This window comes from Lissotriton helveticus, chromosome 6, assembly GCF_964261635.1.
Source record: "Lissotriton helveticus chromosome 6, aLisHel1.1, whole genome shotgun sequence".
Lineage (NCBI taxonomy): Eukaryota > Metazoa > Chordata > Amphibia > Caudata > Salamandridae > Lissotriton > Lissotriton helveticus.
This window is the reverse complement of record NC_136067.1, coordinates 161765338-161791050: the sequence shown is the minus strand read 5'-3', so window position 1 is coordinate 161791050 and position 25713 is coordinate 161765338. Positions and strand designations below refer to the sequence as shown.

At 48.8% G+C, this 25713-nt stretch overlaps 1 protein-coding gene across 2 annotated transcripts in view; it reads left to right on the top strand.

Moving 5' to 3' along the window:
* Window positions 1–25713, top strand: part of LIN9 (lin-9 DREAM MuvB core complex component) — a 478167-nt gene that overhangs the window by 262790 nt on the left and 189664 nt on the right. For both annotated transcript variants that reach the window (XM_078647550.1, XM_078647551.1), the window contains exon 9: window positions 16268–16387. In XM_078647550.1, coding sequence (XP_078503676.1) covers window positions 16268–16387 — 120 coding nt within the window. The remainder of the gene's footprint in view (window positions 1–16267; window positions 16388–25713) is intronic.

The window sequence follows — 25713 nt, the reverse complement described above, 5'->3', positions numbered from 1 at the left end:
CGGCTCGCATGTCCAGATAGGCTTCGTCGCCTCAATCAGCTTCGGCGGAAGGTTTTCGAAGCCACCGTCATTGTCCTCATCCTTCTCTTAAGCCGCAAGAGCGCTGCTCACCTGTAGGTAAGTTTCGCAGTTTGTCCCAGAGGGCTGGTTTCCGGCCTGTTGGGGGCTCTCGGGGGATGATGCGGCCCGCGTATCGTCCCCCTGTTCATCGTTTCCTGGTGAGGGGGCGTCGAGAGCCCAGATGGAGACATATGCGCTGGCTTTGCAGGCCTCACTGGCTTCTCCTCCTCCACCTCCTGGGACGTCAGCGGATCCCTTGCAGGGTGCGGGGCCCTCCATGGCGTCGCCGGCGGCTCCGGCGCCGACTGGCTCGGATCCTGGCCCTGAGGATGTAGTGCTGTTGGGGTGTGGCCCTTTGGGTTTCCCTCCTTCGGACCACGGCGCCTCTGCTTTGCCGCAAACTCCCACAGGAGTCCCTGTGAGGTCGCCGGGGCTCGGGTCGCATCCCTGAGCCCCTCTCTGCCCTATGGACAGGCAGCGATGTTGTCTGAGGCAGAGGTGACGGCATTGGCGGCTGCTGGCCCTGACGGCGCCACAGGGGTCGGCGGACCCCCCTTGTCCCATCATGGGTCGAGGCTGGTGGGGGACCCTGCGTCCCTCCCCAGGCCTGCTCGTCCCTCCACGCAGGCGGCTGCCTCGTCGGAGGTCGAGTCTGCCTTGGCGCCACTGGGGCTGGTGGGCCCCTCTCGCCCTCTCATGGGTCGAGGCTGGCGGGGGACTCCTTGTCACTCCCCGCCCTCTCGTCCCTCCACGCAGGTGGCTGCTTCGTCGGAGGTAGAGTCTCCGGCCCAGCCCCGGTCTCCTGCGCTGTGGTGTGGAGGAGGCCTGTCTGGCGTCCCCTTTGGCGCTGGACGACGATGACGTCCTGCCTCAGGTTGCGGACTCTACGGCGCCGGGCAGGCGTCTGGTCGCGGACTCTTCACCAGAGGTTGGGCGCCTGCTGGTGTCGTCCTCGCCGGAGACGGGCCGCAGCGTCTGCTCTTCGCCGTGCCTTTCGCCGGCGGAGCCACAGGTCCCCCACTCCTTGGCCCCCTCTTCCTCCTTTCCGGGCCTGGCCCTTCCCCACTCCGATTGGCTTAGGGGATGGTCGTCTTAGCTTGCAGCCGTCGCCTACGGAGGAGCTGCTTACCCCACCGTGGGGCCCTACGGAGGCGGGTGCGGCCTTCGCTCGCGCGGTTTGCACGGCTGTGGGGATTTTGCGCATCAATCAATCAATGCATTTATAGAGCGAGCTAGTCACCCGTGAGGGTCTCAAGGCGCTGAAGGGAGGGGGGGGGAGAGTTGCTACTGCTCAAAGCCAGGTCTTGAGGTGTGTTCTGAATGTGAGAAGGTCCTGGGTCAGTCGTAGGTGCGCGGGGAGGGAGTTCCATGTTTTGGCTGCCAGGTAGGAGAAGGATCTTCCTCCGGTGGTGGTTCTGCGGATTCGTGGGACGGTGGCAAGGCCGAGGCTGGGGGAGCGGAGCTGGCGGTTGGGGATGTAGAACGAGAAGCGTTTGTTGAGGTATTCGGGCCCATGTTGTGTAGCGCTTTGTGTGCGTGGGTGAGGAGCCTGAACGTGATCCTCTTGCAGACGGGGAGCCAGTGTAGGTTTCTCAGGTGGGCGGATATGTGGCTGTGGCGAGGTATGTCGAGGATGAGTCGTGCGGAGGCGTTCTGTATGCGTTGGAGTCGAGTCTGAAGTTTGGCTGTGGTTCCTGCGTATAGGGCGTTTCCGTAGTCCAGACGGCTGGTGACAAGGGCCTGGGTGACGGTTTTCCTGGTTTCGGTGGGGATCCTTCGGAAGATCTTTCGGAGCATGCGCAGGGTGTTGAAGCAAGATGATGAGACGGCGTTGACTTGCTTGGTCATTGTGAGGGAGGAGTCCAGGATGAATCCCAGGTTGTGTGCGTGGTCCGTTGGTGATGGCGCGGAGCCCAGCGCCGTGGGCCACCAGGAGTCGTCCCAGGCGGATGGGGTTTGTCCGAGGATGAGGACCTCAGTTTTGTCAGAGTTCAGCTTTAGGCGACTGAGCTTCATCCATTCTGCGACGTCTTTCATACCTTCCTGGAGGTTGGTCTTGGCGGTGTCTGGGTCTTTGGTGAGGGAGAGTATCAGTTGGGTGTCGTCGGCGTAGGAGATGATGTTGATGTTGTGTTTGCGTGCGATGGCGGCGAGGGGGGTCATGTAGATATTGAAGAGGGTCGGGCTGAGCGAGGAGCCTTGGGGTACTCCACAGATGATCTCGGTGGCTGCTGAGCAGAAGGGAGGGAGACTGTCTCTGTGGGTTCTGTCGGAGAGGAACGAGGTGATCCAGTCCCGGGTCTTTCCTTGGATCCCAGTGTTGAGGAGGCAGGTTGTTAGGGTGCGGTGGCATATGGTGTCAAAGGCTGCCGAGAGGTCTAGGAGGATGAGGGCGGTTGTTTCTCCGTTGTCGTTCAGGATCATGATGTCGTCGGTGGCTGCGATGAGGGGGGTCTCGGTGCTGTGGTTGACTCGAAATCCGGACTGGGATGGATCGAGCGAGTTGTTTGCCTCGAAGAAAGCTGTCAGCTGTTTGTTGACGGTCTTTTCAATAACTTTAGCCGGGAAGGGAAGGAGAGAGATGGGGCGGAAGTTCTTGAGGTCTTTGGGGTCTGCCGTGGGTTTTTTCAGAAGGGCGCTGATTTCTGCGTGTTTCCAGCTCTCAGGGAAGGTGGCTGACGTGAGCGAGTTGTTTATGATGTTCCGGAGGTGGGGTGCGATGATGGTGTTGGCTTTGTTGAAGATGTGATGGGGGCAGGGGTCCGAGGAGGAGCCGGAGTGGATGGTGTTCATGGCGTGGGTGGTGTCTTCCGTGCTGATGGGGGTCCAGGCGCTGAGGGTGGCGGTGGGGGTTGCTGCTTCGGAGGCGGGGTCTGGGTTCCGAACCTGTTGTGTATATCTGCGATCTTGCGGTGGAAGAACGTGGGGAGGGAGTTGCAGAGGTCTTGCGATGGGGTGATGTCGTTGTTGCTGGCGCTGGGGTTGGAGAGCTCTTTGATGATGCTGAAGAGTTCCTTGCTGTTGTGGGTGTTGTTGTCTAGCCGCTCTTTGAACGATTCCCTTTTGGTGGTGCGGATCAGCTGGTGGTGTTTGCGGGTGGCATTCTGGAGGGCTGTCAGGTTTTCTGTTGTCTGTTCGTGGCGCCAGGTTTTTTCGAAGGTTCGGCAGGATTTCTTTGAGGGCGTCTGTGAACCATGAGGTTTTCCTGTTGCCAGTCTTGCCAGGGAGGTTCTTCAGTGGGGTGAGGTCGTTGGCGCAGTTGGTGATCCACTGTGCGAGGTTGTGGGCTGCGTCGTTGGCGTCTGCGGTGTCGGCTGGCGGGTTCTGGCTTGGTGATGAGAGGAGCTGGTCTGTGGTGATTTTGCTCCAGCATCTACGGGGGATTTGTTGCGTACGGTGGTGTGATGTATTCTTTTTGAAGGTGAAGTGGGTGCATTTGTGGTCTGTCCAGTGTAGTCCGGTGGAGTGGCTGAAGGAGACGTGGTTGCTGGCGTAGAAGATGGGGTCGAGCGTGTGTCCAGCGAGGTGGGTGGGGGTGTTTACCAGTTGTTTGAGTCCGAGGTTGTCGAGCAGGGTGGTGGTGGTGGTGGTGGTGGTGTTGTCGTTGTTTTTCTCCAGGTGGAAGTTCAGGTCCCCTAGGAGGATGTATTCTGGTGAGGCCAGGGCGTGAGGGCTGATGAAGTCGGCGATGGTTTCGCTGAATTGTGTGTGCGGGCCCGGGGGTCTGTAGATGAGCGTTCCTCTGAGGGCGGTCCTGGGGTTGGTGTGAATCTGGAAGTGTAGGTGTTCGGCGGTGGAGAGTGTGTCTTCGGCGTTGGTCGTGATGTTGAAGGTGTCCCTGTAGATGATGGCGATTCCTCCTCCGGTTTGGTTGATGCGGTCCTTCTGGGTGATCTTGTAGCCGTCCGGAATTGCTATGGCGATGTCTGGGGCCGAGAAAGCTTTCATCCATGTTTCTATGAGGAAGACGATGTCTGGTGCTGTTGTGTCGAGGAGGTCCCAGAGTTCGACGGCGTGTTTGTGGTCGGAGCGTGTGTTGAGGAGGATGCACTTGAGGTGGTTGTTGTTGATGTTGGGTCCGGTGGGTGGTCTGCAGGTTCGGAGGCAGGTGAATTTGCAGGCTTGACAGGTGAAGGGTCCCTGGGTTCGCTTTGGAGTCGCTCTGTAGCAGGCAGGTTGGCGTCCGGTGTTGAGTCCTTTGAGGGCTGAGGGGTCGTATCTCAGTCGAGTGTCCTGGCACCAGCGAGGGCCAGGGGTTCTGGCGCAGGGTGTGGTCCAGGCGCGGACGGGCGCAGACGGGCTTGCCTTTGGCGTGCCCGCTGCGCGGCCTCCATATGTGGGGCAGTGGGAGGGAGGAGCAGCTGGGAGGCGGGAGTGGGGCGGCGAATGGGGACGGCAGGGGGGCAGGGACGGAGCGGTGGGGAGAAGGCACAGAGGGGATCGGGGAAGAACGGGGGACAATGCGGGGGAACGAGGGGTCACAGAAGGCAAAGGGGGTACAAGGCACAACAAGGGGAACAAGAATAACAAAATACGATTTAATACAGAGCAACACAAATACAATGCAGCGATCACCAGAGGGGGCTCACGTGGCACCAGGCAGCGGCAGGGGCAAGGAGACAGCGGGGGCAGCGTCACGGGAGGACCGTGTAGTGGCTGGGGGGGGGGGGGAGACCTACCTGAGGACAGGGTCAAAGGTCGCTCCCTTCACCGCCGCGCGGCCTCCATAAGAGGGGCAGTGGGAGGGAGGAGCAGCTGGGAGGCGGATGGGGACGGCAGGGGGGCGGGGCCTCAGGGACGCAGCGGCGGGGAGAAGGCACAGAGGGGATCCGGGAAGAACGGGGGGACAATGCGGGGGAACGAGGGGTCACAGAAGGCGAAGGGGGTACAAGGCACAACAAGGGGAACAAGAATCACAAAATACGATTAAAAAGCAGAGCAACACAAATACAATGCAGCGATCACCAGAGGGGGCTCACGCGGCAGCAGGCAGCAGCAGGGGCAAGGCGACAGCGGGGGCAGCGTCACGGGAGGACCGTGTGGCAGCTGGGGGGCGACCTACCTGAGGACAGGGTCAAAGGTCGCATGGGAGATCCGGCTGCCCATTTCCCGTGGATCCTCTTCTGGAAGTTCTCCACCAGGGCTCTGGTGTTAGGTAGCTGCTACTTCCCTTTGAGGGCTCGCTCCTTTCTTCTCTGGAGGGGACTTGGGGACGTCCCGCCACGGGGAAATCTGGTGCCCCATCACCTTCTTTTGCAGACTGCCTTTCCCTCCCTGCCTCCTCTGTTGTCTCCACCATCACGGGCGGCCCGCTGGCTGGACTCTTGGGGGCGTAATATGTTCGCTTCGACCAGTGTGGCTCTGCGGGCCCTTAACACTCTGTGTGCTAGCTAGGGCCACTTCTTGCTTGTGGGACTCTGCGTAGTCCCTTGGGTCTGCCGCTTCTCAGGAGGGTGCTGGTGTTGATTTGCGGCATCATGCGTTAGATGGCCGAGAGCTGGCAGCGTTTATTCTTCGCTCCGCTCTGGACATCTCAGAGGTGCTTGGTCGTGCCATGTCTTCCTCGATTGCCCTTCGCCGCCATGCTTGGCTTCGGGACAGTGTGTTCCCAGAAAATGTTCGAGAACATCTGGTGGATCTTCCCTCCGATGGCACTCTTGTTGTTCCATGCTCCTCCTGACTCGGCCATCCAGAGGTTCTTGGCGGGGCCTCCTTCTCCTCCTCCTCCTCCTCCTCCTCCTCCTCCTCAGTGACCTGGGAGTTGTTCTTTCGTTGGGGCGGGTCGCCACAGTTGTGTGATCTGTGTGCTTTATGTGCATTTGAGTCCTCTTGTCGGGACTGTGATTCTGTTGGCTGCTGATCGCCCCCTTTTGACTGTGTGCTTTTGCTCTGAGTTAACTACACCCAGTTGGCCCTGGGCTAGGCCTTCTGTTTTTTGCTCTTGGGTTGCTTGACGAGCCTTCTGCGGGGTTTTTCCCGCTGATTTCTTTCTGTTGTCCTCTGCTGCGTAAGTTTCTTCCTAGGGCGGTTCCCAGGTCTTTGGACTGAACATACCCTATGTGGGTTAGGGGTAGCTGTTATATAGCTTGTTCTGTGCTTGGGAGCTGTGGTCGCCTTCGGGCCTCTGCTCTTCGTGGCGTTACAGTAAATTTCAGGTGCAATTCTCTTCTTTTGGGTGGACTCCTCCCTGAGGCGTGTCCGGGCCCTTCCTTCGCCTTCCTGCTCTCTGTCTTCGGCTGGCGTCTGGCTTGCCCTGAGTGGATTGTCCTGTGGGTTCTCTGCCTGTGGCTATGCTTGCCGGTGCTGGCGTGGTGTTCCAATGTGTCTTCTGGGCACTCTGGTGGGTCGGCCATTCATGCTTGTCCACTTCTTTCATTGAGCCCTACGCTCAGTTCTGCCTCTGTCCCCTGAGGGCTGCGAGGGATTTGTATTCCTCCCTCTTTCGGGAGTAGCCTGCTGGTTTTTCCTGGGTGACCCCAGGCTCCTTTCTGCTTCCGCCTGCTTATTGTTGTCGGCGCCATTCTGTCTGGTCCATCGCCTTCTGGCTGTGGTAGGCCCGGCTGCCCTCTTCGCGGGGGGTGTTCCCGGTGGAGGGGCTTGCCTTCTTTCTACCTCCTCTCCTTGGAGTCTCTAGGTTGCTCTTCTTCCTCACCTCGGCCTTGGATGGAGGTTCTGTTGCCTTGTATGGGCATGGGGTGCTTAGGCCTCCTCTTGCCTTACCCTTGTTTTACTCTGCTGAGTGTAAACGGGCTTCCTCTTATTTTCTTCTTTGGTTTTCCTGCATCCCCCTTCGGGTCGGTGGTGTTCTGATTGTGGGGTTCCCTTGCCTGGCGGGACAGGACCCCACCCTGTCCGTTGGATTTGTTCCCCGTGGGACCCTCTGTTATGTCCAGGGGGGTCCTCTCGCAGACCCTCCTTCCCCATCGGTATGGCTAGGGTATCTATTCTACTTTAAGGAATCTGCAGCTAGTAGTTCTATCACATGTACGAGTTACTTACCTTCGGTAACAATGTATCTGGTAGAGACGATTCTAGCTGCAGATTCCTTCGCGGCCCTTCCCTGTTCTGTGAGGACCTTTGGCTTGGTCTTCTGCGCTCGCCTCCAGGTGGGTGGCTATGTCTTCTGTGAGTGCACTCTTGCGCTCTTTTGACAGGATGATTAGTCCTGTTTCTTGTTCCTTTCCTCCTCTTTTGGCACGTTGGAGGATGAGTTTATAGGTACTTCTGTGCCCTTCTGCTCTGGTTGCTCCAGATTTGGGGCTTACCTTCAATCTCTTCCCACCCCCTCCGTTACTAAGAGTTCTGGACACTCTGCTATCCTCTAGGTTGGGGCCCTCTGGCTGTGCCTCTGCCCTTTGTTCCTGTGGGGGGGTTGTCACACTCTGTGAGGGGGTTGTCTTGGAGGTTGTCAATCCTGGTTTGTCTTGGACTGGTTCCCCTTCATTGTTCTTGGTTGTGGTTGTAGTCCTGCTACATGTTGTCATGACTTTTTACATATGTTCTTTGTCTCTGCCAGTACGTATACAGCCCCCCCCCCCCCAATGTGGCTGCTCAAGCTGTACTCCATTCTTTCTTTCTTTTCCCTGCCTTTGGGTACTTCAGTGTTGACACTGCTCCTTATGGTGTTGTCACCATTTCTTTTTCCAATTTTTTTGCTCTTTCACACACTGTTCCCATGCTCCTACTGTTTGTCTGATGGCTCCGCGTTGTGGCGTGGAAAGTTCTATGAAGAAAACGGACGTAGGCGTGCCGGGGTGGGACTTATGTGAACTCGCTGATGTCACGTACGCGGACGACGCCTGGGCGGATGCGCGCAGGGATGCTGTGGCAAAAAAAATTCCGGATCCAGTCTCACGCCTGGGGATAATTCTAAGTTAAGGAATCTGCGACTAGAATCGTCTCTACCAGTTACATTGTTGCTGAAGGTAAATAACTCTTACTTCACGAGAAAGGTGTTAAAACAAATCGTTTTTGTTACAATCAAGACACTGATTGTGAAGTGAGACCAATTATGGTGGGAAAAGAGAAAGAGAGCGTTGTTACAGCTAATAAGCTTGCCTCTGCTTCTACTAGAAACTCAGTCACTTACTGAGTGGGCCTGTATGCTAGACTCCCAGTATGTTGTCCCTGTCCTTGTGACTGGGTTAGGATATGCAGCTGGTGTTAAGGCTCACAGAAACTTGGTTCTCAGCATGGAGGATCAAAATATGTGTATCACAGCTGTCTTACGAAGCATTTATTTGTAGTTGAAAAGGACTCTGGCACTACAAAGTCCTACCTCTAGTCTCCGATCAATCCACATGCGTTCACAAATTGCAAATCTTACAGGCAAGGGATTCACATGTATCCATACTCAGCCAATGAGACACCATGTCTGTACTAATCTGAAATGGCTATCCAAAATTGTCACAAGCTTTTCTGAAATAGGCTTTAAAGTTAACATGACAAAATTCAACGTGTGGCAGCAGTTCTCTTCTTGAAAGTGAAGATTGATGCCATAGTCAGAAGGATATCACTGGCAGACCACAGGGTTAAGAGATTCACTGCCACTTCCGGAGAACTAGGTGTAGGAGAGTAGGGTCTGCTTTCCTATGGTCACCCCATTTTTTGCTTTTTGCTTCACTGGTTTTCGACTTAATGTGGCTGTGGGCCTGCTAATCAGACCCACAGCCCTGCTGTTCTCTCTCTAACTTTCACACCATGTACTTTAGGTACATCACCAATTGGGATTTGGGTCACTCTTATGAGTCCCTGTACAGTGTACCATAGGTACCCAGGGCATAGGTGCACCCAAGGCCTACCAGGGGCTGCAGCATATTTTTTGCCACCCCTGGCTGGCCATCCAAACTGACACAACTGGCTGATCACTCAGCTGGGGCAAGGTCGTGTAATCGCCCCTTGCTTAGGTATAGTATTCCTATACCTACCATTATATATAGACACATATGCACCTATAAGTCACTCCTATGGCAGGCCTTAACAATCCTGAGGGCAGAGTGCTTGGTTTTATGTGAGATGGTGCTCTAGCATGAGCTGAGCCTGTCTGCAGCTTTCGGAACCATGTCCTTATAGCTGTTCTAGGATATTGCCATACCATATACTCTTAAGTGCATTATAATCCTCGCGGTTGAATGCTAACTTTGGTTTGGCTTTATCTAAACATGTCGTGTAAGGTGTCCTACCCTTTGGAATACTACCCCCTCGCCAATTCTGGTGACGGGGGTAGCATTCCACCCTTCTAGAGGGAGAAGACATGTTGTTCCTACTAATCCCGGTTAAAGTTAACTAGAGCCTCAGCATCACAAAATGGATGCTGCTGCCACAGACACAAGTCTGGCCTCCTGCTGCTGGGAGTTCTTCCAGCGAGGGAGGCCTGGACAATAGGTTTCCTATCTTGGGAGGTGCTAGCACCACCCCAGACAGGCCATAGTGTATTAGGGCAGGGAGGGCTGAATGAAAGGAGACACTGCCTGGGGCACACAAGGTGTCCCATGCATAGTCCGGCTCAAACCGGTGCTGGAGCTCTCCAGCCCAAGCTCTGGCGTGAAACTGGACAAAGGGAAAGGGGTGTAACCACCCCCTTCCCTGGTCCCACCCATAGGAGGAACCTAGCAGGTAATCCAGCCCCTAAATTTGTTATATAGGTAGCAGCTGAGTCCCAAGACTTTAGATTTATCCTGACTGAAACTTGAAACGAAACTCTGGACCTTCGACGTTCTACTTGAAGATAGAAGACTGAAGAATCTCCCTTGTGGTCAAGGAGTGACCACCCTGTGCAAGCAGGCACCATCAAGCGATCAACGGTTTGCTTTGTCGAAGCTCCCGCCGGAGCCCGAGCACAGAGCCTGACAAGACCCGGACTTCCAGACTTCCAACAGCCCGATACACAGTCACAGCAGAGCTGAGACCCGTGGAGGCGACGAGAGACATGGGACCGGCCATCTTGGAAAGCCAGCGAATTGCTCTCCGTGCAACTTCTGAGGCACCCTCGAAGTTGTGCATTGGGGATTGAGAAGCCCCAGCCCCGAGCACCAACTGCACCGAAGATCAGCCCTCCACACTCCACGAGTTCTACGTGGGGCCCTTCTGCATTTTCCTGCTCGACGCGTCTGTCCGGTCACTTGCCCGTTGGCTAGTGGCCTCTGTGACGACGAACCTTTTGATTTACACCGCTGGTCTGGTTGCTCCAGACTGGCCCTTGCTTCCCTGAAAAGGAGAAGTCCATCAGACCTTGCTGGTCTGATCCGTAAGCCATCTTCGATTCCTGCGTGGGTTGCCTTTGCCAAGACTTGTTGACTCCAATCTGGAAGCCGACACCGCCGACAGCAAGGGCCTTCGTGGGACAGTCCGTATCCAGCTCCTGGTTGTCATCGACACCTCCTGGTCCACGTGGCTGCAGAGACAAGCTTCACGACATCACCTGATTGCTTCGCGACATCGCCTGGTTCCTTCCTGGTCACTGGCTAGTGACCCAGACTCTGTCCCCTCTGCTTTCAGGTGCTCTTCATCCTCGATCCGCCCTTGGATCCACCTGGACACTTCCCTCCTGGTCGCCTGCAGCATCTTTCTTCAAGGCTCCATAGGAATCAGCGACGAAACCCGACACACTTTGACACCTATGCACCCGCTTCCTGTGGGTGAGGTTACGCGAGTACTTCGGTGCTACTGTGGGTATTTACTATCCTAGTGTCCTAGTTTCAAGTAGCTTTCTCCTTGTCCATCCGGAAGTGACCTAAAAGAACTCGTTTCCAATTCTTTCGTTCCCATTCTAACTCTAAGGTAACTTGCGTGCGTGTAAAGACACTGCACGCACATCCCATGGGCCTCCTGCTCCCTATCCTTTGGTAGTACAGCGTAGCCCCAGCGATTCTCCAGGCCCTAGGCCTATCCTTTGTCCGTGACGTGGTTCTGATACCACTATTTTAGTATATGGTTCGAAGTGCCCCTAGGGCATTACTGTATTTTGTGCAACTTATTGTATTTTAATTGAGTATCTTGTTATGTGCTTGTGCCTCTGACCTCATAAATAGTTCAGAGGATTGTGTTAGAAATAAATACATATATATTTTGATATACAACCTGTGTGGTGTCCTTTCACTTGGTATTAAAAGGGTTACATATGGTAAAACAGCTGGCTTCACACGCCCTCTTGAGTTTAGCCTAAGACTGCTTTGTCCATGCTACCACTAGGATAGCTGGTCTATAAGGTTGACTTTACAACCATCACCATAAGGGTTGTTTGGACTGGTGCAAGGTGCTCACTAGAATAGCGAACATCATATACCAGGCCAACTTCTCACACTAGTGATTACATTAGCAGTTACGTACGGGAAGTTGTGACCACTGGGCTTAATGTCATGCATACCAATGATCCCATTCTGCATGCTGAGAGCGAGCAACGTTGGGAGAAATGTATTTTGGGTTTGTGCACAGGGCAAGAGCCTGGGAAGACCAGGTTGTTGAAACTGGTCTCATGAGAGAAACACGTGATGGATCAATCAGCAGTACTCAACAGGCTAAACATTACTGTCTTAATGTTCTTCCACAGACAACATGGACTTAAAAGGACTGCAGACATGTGCTCCAAACATCACAGCAATGTATGTGCAGATTACTTGAGCAGAACTTTAAAAGATTTGCTAAAGTGAACTGGATCAGGAAAACAGTTGCCTTCTTGTTTCATCATTGGGAAACTGCATTCTTGGATTGGTTTGTAAACGGTGACAATGAGAAATCCCATATCCTCTATATAGAATTCTTTAGGACTTTTCAGAGTTAGACATTTTCAATCACCAGGAACAGTCCTCTACATGGTAATAGACGTGCACCCCTGCCCTGAGTGTCCAACTGTGCTGATGTCTGGAACCCTAATGCTGATTTTTGTTGCCATAGGCAAACACCGATCATGTGTGTGCACCATGAGTGCTTAATTTGTAAAAACATAAAACAAATAAGTGCCAGTGCCCTCGACAGGAGGCCACTGTAGCTTGCACCACCCATAGCCTCTGACATTGCAGCCAATGACATTACCAACACAATTACTAACCATCACACTCCTACAAGTGTGACAATACAGACTATTCCAGGCCCCGAAGCTATAGCAATGGCTTGGTCACATACATTTGTCATTGTTGAAGTATATTGTAATAATAAAAAACTTTTGTTGTGCTCATTTGTAAATTAGACAAATCGCAGGAGTTAAGCAGCATGAGTGCGATAGTGGCAGCATAGCATGCAGTGATCAGTGGGACTGAACACGTCCTTTTTAGGTCTCGCCTAGGCAGCGCGCATGCGTTACTCTAGGAGATGACCTTTAGAAATTGGTCAGCTCCTTTCAAGCACTTGTGCTTGTGCTGGCATCCACCTTGCGGGAGCGAGCAGCGGCGCGCGCGCTAATTGTAAACAGATGGCCCGCGTGTCGGGGCTCACTCCCGCAAGGTGGATGCCAGCACAAGCACGAGTGCCTGAAAAGAGCTGTCACAAGGGCCTTTGACTTTACCCTCTTGACCCGCTCCAACCCTCTGGTGCCCAACTGTGTGTCTTTCTCCTCCCATGGGGCCAATATTACCCTCATAGGTCGCTGTTGCTCACAGCAGCTCACACTTCTACTTGCCAAGCCTCTTAGAGCAATGTGCTGCCCTCTTGCTGATCACTCCCTATTCTTTCACTGTACCTTAGGCCAGCCACATCCCCTTTTTGTTACTCTCCCATCTGTCTGTCTCCAGTGTTCTGCTAAGCTGCCTGTTTTAGATTCATCTTTACTGCTGTGCTACCACAGGCCCTGAGAGCAGTCTCATCCTCCCACTCTGCCCCCTCCCCCACCTCCCATGATCAAGACGCTCTTCACCGTGGGTTTTACATGTCTGCTCTTCACTGTGGGCTCTACATGTGTGCTCACCAACTTGGAGCCCAGGGGGTCTTCTCTGCCTCTTCTGCGGCCGCTCCTTTCTGCACCCAGGGGAACTCCCTCAAGGGGTATGTCCTCTACAGCCCCCTCCGACTACCGGTCCACCCCCGGCACTCCAGGGAGAACGCTTTTCCCGCAGAGTTAAGAGCTCATATGCCCTCAAGAGAGACAAAGTCCTCCTCCTCCATCGGACGACCGCCCGCCATATTTAATAGTCCATTCACCAATAGATCCATTCTTTCCCTAAGCCAATCTTGATGTGGCAATTCACACGACAGTGGCTAGAAACACTCCATTTATATATGGCGCTTTATATATGTCCTACTTACCTGGATAGAGGAGGCGAAATGTAGACAAATGTGAATAAGGTTATCTATGTTCAACCATTATTTTAGCTTAAAAGTAACAAGCAAACGACCCCCCTTGCTACATGAAGAGCAAAGGAATGCCCACTTAGAGAACAGGAAAGTGACCTTGCTTCTGTAAAGGGATGGAAGGAAGCCATGTAGGAAAGTGAAGGAAAAGGAACAAGCATTGGCATAGCCAATAGGTCTCGCCTTTGGGACCTTATAAGTGTTTAGCCATGCAACAGTTGATGTTGTTGCACCATGGATGTTGTGCTGCATAACTAAATACTTATAAGGTCCCAAAGGAAAGACCTATTGGCTATGCCAATGCGTGTTACCCTTTGTCACTGGAGTGAGGCCTACAAGCTCAGTCATTGTTAATGGTCGGCTGCTGTGCGCTTACCTCACCAGTAGCCTTCATCGGTTTGGTGTGAAGGGCTGCACAGCGCAGAAGTGGTGTATCTGCGCTTGGTGTATCTGCTTAGGAGGGATACAATACATGGATAATTCAGTACTGAGCAGTGTGTGCATGGTGAATGCATGTGCTGGATGTATGTGTGGCTATGAGTGGTACCGTACCGGAGGATGTAGTGTTGTACAGTGCATGCAGGATACATTCATGGGCTGGGTGAATTTGTATATGTGAGTGGCACAGTATATGGAGGGTGCAGTGTGTGCATGTTAAACACATATGCTGTATGTGTGTGTACATATGATTGATACAGTACATAAAAGGTACAGTACCGGGGCAGTGCATGCATGTTAAATGCATATGCTGGGTGTATGTTTGGCTATGAGCGGTACCGTCCTAGGGAATACAGTACTGTGTAGTGCGTGTATGTTGTATACATGCTGTGTGCCTGTGGATGGTACAATATATGGAGGGTGCAGGGTGCCATTTTAGGAGACCTGGGCCTGCGTGGTGAAACATGGACAGGAAGGAAAGAAATCTCCCCAAGACAGATTTGTGTATTGCTGCAATCCTGTATAGGACATACACTGGGAAGGGGAGAGCCAGGGTTCCCCTGTGCACTTCAAAGGGTACCCTTCACTGAGAGGTCACAAGGAAGGGGCCAGGGCAACTCGCAGGAAGGAGATTAGGCTGATAAGACAATCATAAAGAATAGTGCTTTTGATGTGATTTTCAATGTGGCACAAAATCCAGGTATGAACTCTAGTCACTCCCATGGCCTGTGTTGTGGGGCTATCCGCTTTGGAGACACTCCTGCTGTGGCAGACTCCTTTTCAGGAAGAAGTGGGAGCAGAGGAGTAGACACAACAAAAGTAACATAATTTCAACATAAGAAGTAAAAGACTCACTCTGAATTACATTTGGTGTCTGGAAATAGACTATAGGAAGAGTAGTTTGAGGCCCAAAAATTGCAATCCGTCAAGCAACCAGACAGGCTTTGTGAGGAGGCGAAATTCTGCAAGACTTCTGCCTGTGACGAGGACTGGGGATGGGCAAGACCTGCTAGTCTCCCTGCTGGGTGAGGGAACATAACCCATGGAGTCCAAGACCACCTGCCTTGGAGCACCAGCGCCTGCCTTCTTGCCTATACCAGTGTGCCCTGTGAGAAACAGGAGAGTGTTGTAGGCAGGAAGGTCCAGTGGGGAGCCCTGTCAAGTGGACTTCCTGCACGAGGAAACCCCTGCTGCACCGATTGAGTCATTGCTCGTGTGCTGGACAAAGTAACCGACCACCGTAACTTGAGCCATATTCGTGCTACTCCGATTGGGTCAGGGAATTTGCGTATTTCTGAGCTGGCGAACCCCGTATGCCAGGAGGGGCCACTTTCATTTAGTAGCACTGCAGCGGTGGAACTCTGTTGACTTTAACTTAATGTCAAAGGGAACTCTTGAGACTTGAACTTCTAGTGGGGCATACCCTAGATTAGATGTTCACCGTAGTGAATAGGGAATAACCACTATTGCGAGAAGAGAGTGGGTCAGGGAATCTCCACAGAAACACTAGAGCCATGACCTCAGGGGGAATTGTGTGATTGTTTGTGAATGTCATATTTTTCCTGTGTGTGATAGGTGGTAGAAATAAACTTCTCTTTTTTTCATAAAAGTGTGTATTTGACTGGACAATGATTTATTACTGCTCCTGCACTCACTTTTAATTGTGAGCCCATTTTCACTATCCTGTAGACTACCCCCTCCCGGGGAACCTTTGACTGCTCGGACTACACAACTGAGTGCAGAAGGGATACTTGACCCGTTTACTCCGTAATCCTAGTAAGTCGGGCCCAGGGACATTGGAAGTAAAATGCCTCAGCTGCCATGGTGGGGCCCAGTAACTCCTACTTGCCCGTGGCCCTCTGAAATGGGTTGTGAAACAAGCCAAACCAGAGACGTTTTCTCAACCTATGCCAGATTTAACAAATCAGCACTTGGATCACCAGTTAGGCCATATTGCACCATGCTGATTGGAGTATAGTACACTCTATGGATCTATTGCTACTGTATTATTCTGAACTTGCCATTGGTTGAGGCACCTTTTATTTGCTGACATTTGCTCACTGTACATCTGTTATTTCACGACACAACTCCTTTTCCCATTTCTCCTTAGTGTGTAGATTTGCTGCAGTCATACCCGTTACAACAGTTGTGCATCAGTGTGATTAGCATGGTCGGTATGGGTTAAAGATAATCAAAGTGAGCAGATTGCATTCAGGAGGTTCATCAGGCATACTGTGAATCAACTCCCCCATCTAGCGACAAAGTCACTGGTATGTCAGAACATCTCTAGACGTACCCAATGTCTCATTCAAATATTCACTTAGGATTTTGAATTTTTTTGTTACCAGTGATCACCCATCATTCCCATTTGCGTGTTGTGTACTATCTTAAACTGTAAAAAATGGTTTTACTAATTTTTATTTTATTTTTTTAAATAAAAGCTTAGCCTTCTCTTGATCAGGTATTTATATTGGTTGTTTTCCTACAGAGCAATGAACCTCATGAAACAATGCCTATCTCTGCTTTTGGGCAAAAACAACGGCCTGCCCGCTTTTTCATGACTCCTCCCCGGTTAAATTATACTCCAACAGCTGAGTCGCCAATTGCGGTAAGTGATATTTGGCAAGACTAGCAGCAGAAGGAATAAATGTCTAGTCAGAATATTGTGTATTTAAAGAGACCAGGAATGTTCAGTCTTAACATTAGATAATGTTAAGACTAGTGGGAATGCTCAAAAGTAACAGTAGTGAAAAATCTGATAAACTGAAGTGGAGAAACATTTGTAATTTAATAAAAAAATGTTTTTTTGCATAAACTTTTGTTTGTACTGGGCAAGAGAGGGTGAACGTCAAAACAACATAGGATTTGTCCTACACATTATCAGGTAAGACAGCAGATGGGGGTGGTGGTTCTTGTACACCGTCAAATTGTAATTTTACATCAAAGTAGGTCACTGATGTTTGGAGTTAATGTTATTGAAATTAAATAATAATTTACTTGTAGTGCAATCTGCTTGAGCAAGAGTAAATTGAACTACTTGCATGTCCAGTTAAGTACAGCTTGTAGTCACTATTTGTTTGTCTCAAGTTCAAGATTTCAAAATTATTTTTATTTTGTGCAAGTCTTGTTTTGAGCACTCTATACCAACTGTTTTTCTCAGTTTCTAAGATGTGGCTTCTTCAAGTAACTGAAAGGTTCAGATGATATAGTTGTTAATGCCATTTGATGAGCATACTAAGTTGCTGATAAATAAGGTTTAATAGTTGTGGTGCATGTAACTTATATTTTCTTTGCCCTACTCTGTTCATACATGCTTAATGAGAAGCATTTTCATACCTTTCTTAATGTAAACTTGACTACTTTCAATTCTATTCAACCTTTTTTGGGTTACCTTGCAGTTTATCGTTACATGGTGAATGCACTGCTCGGATGCGCCATCTTTATTGATGCAGATATAAAATTTCTCATTGTTACCTTAACCAGCACAGCTTTATTCCTTTTGTTATATGTCATTCAAGTGAACATTGATGACTTCTGGCTCAACAAACCAAATAAATGGAGGAAATTGAATCTTATGTTCAGTTATTGTTAAATTAGTGGCGTATAATTCTCAACCTTTTCGACATTCATTGAGGTGCTTTTAAAAACAGAATATCACTAACTTTTCTCCATTGTGGGATCTTCAGTAATATTCATAAGCCATAAGATAGCTCTGTGGATATCCTATATCCCAATACACTCCCTGATGGAGAGAAACCTGGAATAAAAATGCTTGTGTAAAGGCAAAACAAGTTGGAACAAGTCGAGATTTTGACAGATGTACCCATAAAGGTACTGCCATGAATGTGGGAAGGAAATACAGTCCTGCTACTTTCTAATTTACAAGTTGGGCCATCAGAAGACCAGCGCTGTCCTTGATTTAAGACATCTGACTACATTTCTCTAAGAAAAAGTAAAAAATTCCCACTTTTTAAACAATACTTTAAAACAAGAACATTTCATAGTCATTGAAGACCGTGCACAGACTCCTATTTTCCCACTTTTGGAAATTCCCCCCTTGTTTTTCATTCTTTGTACTGGGGATTAATTTTTTTCAGTATAAAGTAGAGCTGATACGTTGAAATATATACCCAGAGCTATCACTTAATGTCGGACAATGCACCGCCAAGTAGAAAGGCTCGAAGTCCGGGAGGGTCAAGCCCCCCCCCTCTTCTGTCTGTCATTGCATTATAGATAATGTCACTCTGCAGCCCGTCCCCCAAAAAAAGCCCTTGGATAGCAAGTTGAGGTCTTGGAAAAAGCTCAGTGGGATCCACACCGGTAGGACCACAAAGAAATAGAGCAATCTGGGCAGGGCTATCATTTCAAAGGCAACCCTCCTTGCCACAGCTAGGGGAAGTGTGAACCAGAACTCTGCGCTTGATCTATCTTCATGGACAGCCTTCCCCACATTACCCTCTAGGAGTTCTGCAGGGTCATGATAAATCTTAACCCCTAGGTAAGGCAGACACCGGGATTTCCAAGTCACGCCCCTCAATCCCACTGGACTATCCTGGTTGGCTCACATTGGAAACAGACAGGACTTTTGCCAATTAACTTGTAAGCCCAAGTTCATCCTCAAACATGTCCATAGCCTTATGTTTCTCTGAAGTCCCCCCCCCCTATCCTAGAGGAAGAGCAAGATTTCATCCATGTAAAGCACAATATGGTGGGTCTCTCCTAATACTCCTATGCCCTGATGCGCAGTTCGACCCTGGCATGACAAGCTAATAGTTCCATAACCATGGCAAATAGTAAGGGAGACAGCAGGCACCCCTTCCTGGTGCCATGCCCTATATGGTAGCTCTCTGATATTCTACTACCTGTCCTCACCCGGTCTCAAGAGTTGGTATATAACTGGCAGGTTCCACGCAACAAATCTCAGGCCTAATCGTTACTGAAGGTAAGTAACTCTTACGATAGGGCTATTCTAGACTGTCAAACACCTTCTCTGTCGACCAAAAAAACATGGACTCCTCTTTGTTGTACTTTTCAACTTCCAACACCCTAAGCAATCTCCTGATGTTAAAGGCTGTATTACCGATATGAGTGTGGGCATGTGAGGCAAAAGGCTGATGGCCAGAACTCTACTTAGGATCTTATAGTCTAGGTTTAGCATTGACACCGACTTGTAGGCCGTCTAATCGTAAGCAGGTTTTCCGGGCTTCAGTAGGGGCACAGTTGGGTCTTCCTGTGTGGTCACAGGGAGTATTCCTGCGTCTCCCGCTGCTTTATGCAATTCCACTAATCGGGTACCGAGCTTATACACCTAAGTGGAGTACAATTCCACCGGCAGCCCATTAGTGCCATGGTTCTTATTTTTAGCCATGGATTTTATGGCAACTCTAATCTCTGGGAGTGTGAGATCTCCTCCCGGAGCATCCCCTTCCTCCAGAGTCACAACAGGCAAGGCTATTGGCCCCAAAAATGCTTCAGTGTCCTCTGCAGAGCAGGTCAACTTGCTGATATATAGAACAGTGTAGTGGCTATGGAATGCAAGGTTAATATCGGTTTGGCCTAACAAGATGTCACAATTTTATTCCTGAAGCTCTAGTATTACCGACCCCCGCCACGCCGGATCGGCAAGTCATGCTTGTGGCACCCTGGTGCCGTCCCACTATGCTTGCGCTCCCAATATATAATTCCTATAGTCAAAGCACCTCAACTGCTCGACCTGTTCTGATATTTTTTCTTTTGCTTCCAGCAATGCCACCTGCTCCTCTGGATGTCCAGTCTGTGCCATGTCATTTCCTACTATTGTTTTGCCTCCATTTTTCTCGCTTTCTCTAGTACCTTAACTAACTGGGCTGGTGTTTTTAATTGCAGAGTTAGAAGAGTTCTCCATTCCCGTCACCCAGTCTTCTCACTGAAAGTGCGTTCAGCGGGCAGCTTCCATTTTGCCAGTCTTACATTTTTAGCGATTATTTCAAAATCACTTCTGTTAGGTTTGCCTCTTTACATCATATCCATTGTACAAAAATCATCATCTTTTATTGATGTTTGCACTTGATTTCTGTGCTCATGCAAGTTCAATTGATTGCACATTTTCCGGCAGTTCACGTATTGCTCTGCTCCTTTCTCTTTCAAATCTTCACCCCTCCAGGTTGCGGACTTCCGTGGTCTCTATCACAATCAGCACATATGCATTTCTTAAAACATTAAGTTGGCGAGTTGAGCGTGGGACTACACCATAATGGACTTTCACTTCTTAGCCACCCCTGGGGATATACAGGCTTATTCACTTTCAAAAACCTTGTCCGCTGACTGGTCCTGCTTCATTGAGTGGTATGATTTTATCGCATTTCAAGAGACTTGGTCAGTAGACATGATCTTCCGTCCAGTTAACCTAGCTTTTGGCAAAGCGGCTGTTGTAAGTAGTAAGGGCAGACCTAGCGGGGGACTAATTACATGGGTTAAGCAACAGACATCATTTCTAATAGCGGAAGTACCAATAGATAGCCCAGACATTCTTGCTATTAAGATTTGTGCAGAGGGTGAGGTAGACTTCATCTTATTCAATGTCTATGCGAGAGGGATTGCAGGTGGGGAAGCGTCACCAACTATTGCCCTCCTGGATACAATAATTAATGACTTAATCGGCACTAATGTCCTAGTGATTGCAGGCGATTTTAATTGTACATTTGAGCCCCTAGGCCTAGACGACTACAGTCTTAGTATGGAGGAAGACCAGAATTGGGGGATACCGTCTTTATCACTGCCACGAATCAACAAGTGGACAGAGGCAGTGCTACAATTAAAAAGCTTATCCCTAGGGAGGGGTGCTCAGGGCTGTCAACGGGAGATCCCCCTCAGGCATAGATGGTACTAATACGTTCTCTACTGGGACTAGAAGTAGTAGAATATACTACATTCTCATTAGTTTAGAGTTCTGGCCTACACTTGTGGATATGATGGGACCGGAGAGTGACCAAGATCCATTAGTAACCTGAGTCAGGATGGGGTTGGCTCCCACACTGACTGACATGAAAACCGCAATAGGAGAAGTAACTATGCCACAAGACAGCCGACGGCTGAAATGGGCCATGGTCTCAGAAGATGAAGGCACCCTGACGCAGATTAAGGCAACGGTGGAAGAAACTTTACTCATGCTTGGCTCATTAGATTCTCTTGATACATCCTTTGTAGATATCAAGAAGGCTCATGAGGATCTATTTGCAAAACTGAAGACCCTGTTCACAAAAAATAAGAAAGCAAATAGGCACATAATAAAAAAATCGGCCAATTGGTACAATGAGGCTTGCAGAGTCGCATTTAAGCATCTTTCTAAAGCTATCAAGAAAGGGGCTCCTCAAGAGGTCAAATTAGCAAGGGCAAATTACAAAAAAAGCACAAATAAAGGCGAAGAAGGATTTTGATGAGGACAGATGGGTGAGCTTAACTAACGCTAGCAATAGGGAGAATTGGTCAAAATTCTGACAACTAGCCTGCGAACAATGTACCTCCCGAACTCTGGGTTGAACACTATCAAGCCCAATTTGCTTCCTTGTCGAGCATTGTTATGGACTATCCTGCGGTTAATACTGAGGTTGTTTAAATATTCCACAAAGAGGAGATAGAAAAGGCCCTGGAAGGGGTTCCAGCAAGGAGGGCACCCGGCCCGGATTGTATCCCGGCCGATATCTACAAAAAAGATAGAAAGAACTGGACCGAATACATTCTTATCCTCATAATTGCCATTGCGAGAGGCGTGCCATTTCCAGATAGTTGGCGCAGGGCCGAAATCATTCCCATATATAAAAAGGGTGACCGTGCCACACCTGGCAACTATAGGCAGATAAGCCTAATTGACACCCTACAGAAAATAGTTGCCAGACTCGTGCTAGGCAGAGTAAATGAATGGATCGTAGACCAGAATGTACTATCTATCTATCAAGCGGGCTTTCGACCCCACGTCATACTATCGACCAAGTCTTTAGATTTATGATGACATACTGGAGCACAGTGATCCTAGCAGGGGGAACTCTCTATGCTGCATTTGTTGATTTAAAATCCGCATTTGACTGAGTCCCCATCACAAGCTATAGGACACACTAAAGGAGGCCGGGATGCCCCTAGAAATCTTAAGCTTGATTATAAAACTGCATGAGGCAAATTATGCTCAGGTCAGGTGGGGACAGCAGGGCGAATTAACAGACTGTTTCCCAGTTAACAAGGGAGTGTGGCAAGGGTGTGTCCTTGCCCCTACCCTATTCTCCCTGTTCATAAATGAGGTTATCTCGTGTACCTTATGCTTGTGCCCTAGCCAAATTTCTATCTTGGGCCTGGGCTATTCGAGCCAAAAAGCTAAAACAATCTGTTTAATTCTTTTTTAGAAAAATTTCTTAAACTGGAAATGCTGCTAAAATTGTTTTATCTTTATAAATTAACAAACTAGCTGGTTATGTCTAATTGAACATACATCTTTTTTGAAATTATTCTTTGAAACAGAGATATAGAATCTTTTTAAAAATTGTACTCATCTGTAATTTTTTTATATAATTGATCTGCTTTTATGATAATGACTTTTATCGAAATAAAGCTTTTTGACTTTACTTGACTGTTATCTCGTATTACACCGATTTTCCAACAGATGCTCCAACTATTGCCGGTTCAAGGGTTCCACTTTTAATGTTTGCAGACGATACTTTAATTTTATCCAAAACCCAATCTGGTCTGCAACGTGCCCTTGACAGATTTACAGAGTTTTGCTACGACCAAGAACTTGTAGTAAATGTTGATAAAATCAAGTTCATGGTGCTGCATAAACATAAACTTATTAAAGTGAGAGTAGAAATGAATAAAGCACCTTTGGAACAGACTGATACCTTCACTTATCTAGGAGTGACTATGGGTAGGAAGATGAACTGGACACCCCAGTTAGAGGTCTTAGTTCTCAGGCACAACCAGCTAGCAGGAGCCCTACTTAAAGAACACCGACTCTCACATACCAAGCCACTGGGGCCCGCTTTATCGATCTACAATGGGAAAATTAGAGCTTCCATAATATATGGCGCAGAACTTTGGGGGTTCGAAAATGTATCACCCCTTGTCCTTGCACAAAATAAGTTCCTGAGATCGCTGACCACCCTTCCCCAATCAACCCCCATCAAGCCCCTGCTATCTGACGTAGGATGTTCCTCCATAGACGAGGTTGCGGGATTTAGACCCCTTGCGAACTGGAGGATGCTTTGGACTACTCCCGAACTGGCGTCTTATGCTAACGCACTAATGCATATTAGAACTGCTGAACTGTCCTCTAAAATCAAATGGCTGCAGAAGATCAAGGGAAACCTGTTTGACATGGGGCTCCATCATCTGTGGGACGATCCTATAGGGAACTTATTTCCCAATAAAAATAATTACAAAGAACTCTACTGGGTTATGATTTATAAAAAGACAGTCGAGGGTGAGCAGTAGCTCACTCACAGGTATTTTCCTGGAGCACAAGTCTGCAATGGAAGCAGAAGCCTACTGGAATTTGATTACGAAACCTGGTGATAGGAAACATTATCACCAATTCAGAGTAGGCACTTTCCCCTTAAGATCTTTCACTGTAAAATGGAATAAGGTTGCAGATATCTACTGCCCTTCTTGTCCATCCCAGGTAGAGTCGATAACCCATGTACTGTTTGTGTGTCCGGCCTATAATGGCCCCCGTCAAAGGTGGCTTAAGCCATTGTGTTCTAATCTAGGTACCAGATCATGTATGACAGCTTTGGGTGTCTTGGTTTCGAACACACGTCCAGATATTGTAATCGCGATGGCGAAATTTCTTAGCCGGTTTTGGGCACTGAGAAGGAAAAACTTGGAGGCCGGTCTGGCAATTGCACACATTATCTGACTATGCTAATGGCAAGCAGGCACCCTTTTTCTCAAATTGTGTAGGAAATGGTTTTATAGATGGAATTTTATACTTCGTAATCTAGTCATGATTGTTAGGAAATTCGATAAAGCTGATATAACATTTTGTATGGAATGTATGTTTTTAGGGAGCTATCTGTTTTATGACATTTTATGACACTTATGTTTGTATTGTGTCTTTTATGATTGCAAATTATCGAATAAAGACTAATTGACTGACTGACTGGCTTATTCATTGCTTATGATTAATACTGAAGATTCTTTTGGAGGAGAGCCACCCTGCAACATTTAAGTACAGATATATGAACAGTGAGCTTCTTTTTACATATAGTAACAATGACTTTGTCATCAATCACCCAAAAGAGGGACAAAGTATTTATCTGCCTTACTGTAGCTTAACATTGTAATATGTGAACTCCGATATTCCGTATGGATATAGTGCTCGATTAGGTCATGTGTCAGTTTAACTTCTAATTTTGCCCTTCGTGAGCAATGCCATTCATATTTTTTAAGAAACTGGTTCTTTCCTAGGGATCAGTGAAGAGGTGTAATTTTCCTTGCAGGAAGATTCCTAGACTGGCTAGGTATTAACATGGAGTGCTGAATATTGTATTTTTTTATGTTTTGTTGACATGGGCAAAACCTCGCAGAGCCTCCTGAACAGCCATTTTGATATTCAAGAATATAGATATTGTCGAACCTTGGCTTGCAGGCTGTGAATGTATTTCTTATGTTGGGGGCCTTGTCCAAGGGGGAGTGGTGGGTGTCCGGTTGACAGCTTGAGTTATATCTGTTAAGAAAGAACAGATCCAGTGTAGAGCAGGTCCTTAGTTGCCAGTCTCATGACAACGCCGGATGGTGATTGGGTGTGAGACGGTTTCAAATTCTGCAGAGAGGTCCAGTAGAATGGGGACTGCAGTGTCTTTGCTGTCAAGGATCATGCCCCTTTCATCTGTGGCGGCAGTGGGTGGTTTTTCTGTACTTTGGTTGAGGTTGAGTCCAGACTGCGTGAGGTTGCGGAGCTGATCCTTTACTGAGGTGATTGGTGAGACGTCTGATTCTTTAAGACCTTGGCTCGCTACGGTGGAGGGAGATTGGTCTGTGGTTGGAGGGCTTCGCTGGTTTCTTGACTAGGGCGTAACAGTGGTGTGTTTCCAGGTGTCTGGGAATGTGGCTGAGTCAATGGATGCGTTCAGGATGAGAATTCTGACTCTTAATGCAGCCGTATACCCATCTTGGAGCACAGCTCTCTGATGTCCTCTCGCATGCAGTTAAATGCTCCCTGCAAATGTGATTGTTGCATGTCTTTATCTAGTGCAATCAAATTTATAATTTGCTCCAATAAAGGTACTCTTGTTGATGATTAAGCAGTACAGAAAACTCCTTCTTGATGATCATCCTTGATGTACAGTCATATAACTTTCTAGAGGGTTTAAGAAAAAGATCCTTGTAGATAGCATGCTTCTCCTTCATCGGAGCGTGGTCCGGTACTGTCAAAATTGATGTCTCTTCCTTCTGAGCCTATATATGAGGCATATGTACAACAATGAGACCTAGAACTTAACCTTTCTAGTAGCCATTACCTCTTTATCAATTGATGGGCTTCCAGATTTCCTTGCAGTGGAACCTTAAATGTTTTTTCATAAATGCACACCATTCCTTCTGAAAGATGTCTGATTTTCATATTAATTACACCAAATATCATTACCAATTGCCTTTAGTAATCCTTCCACTCCAGCAAAAATAACCCTTCAACCCTTTGATGTAACAAGTCTTACATTTTTACTTGGACAGAACTAAACATCTTTTTTTTTTTAAACTTTTGTTTGAGATTTTCTTGGAATACAAAGTTACAATTGTATCATCCAGCGAGATAATCATCAGTAAGGACAGAAAGAACCATCGGGGCTGGGGTATAGCTATCATCCACAAGAGCAACATCTTCTTAACGGAAACTGACTCCTTCAAATACAACACGTTTGAATACCTAACTTCTACCATCAAGACGATGGACAACAACGTTCTATACTGCCA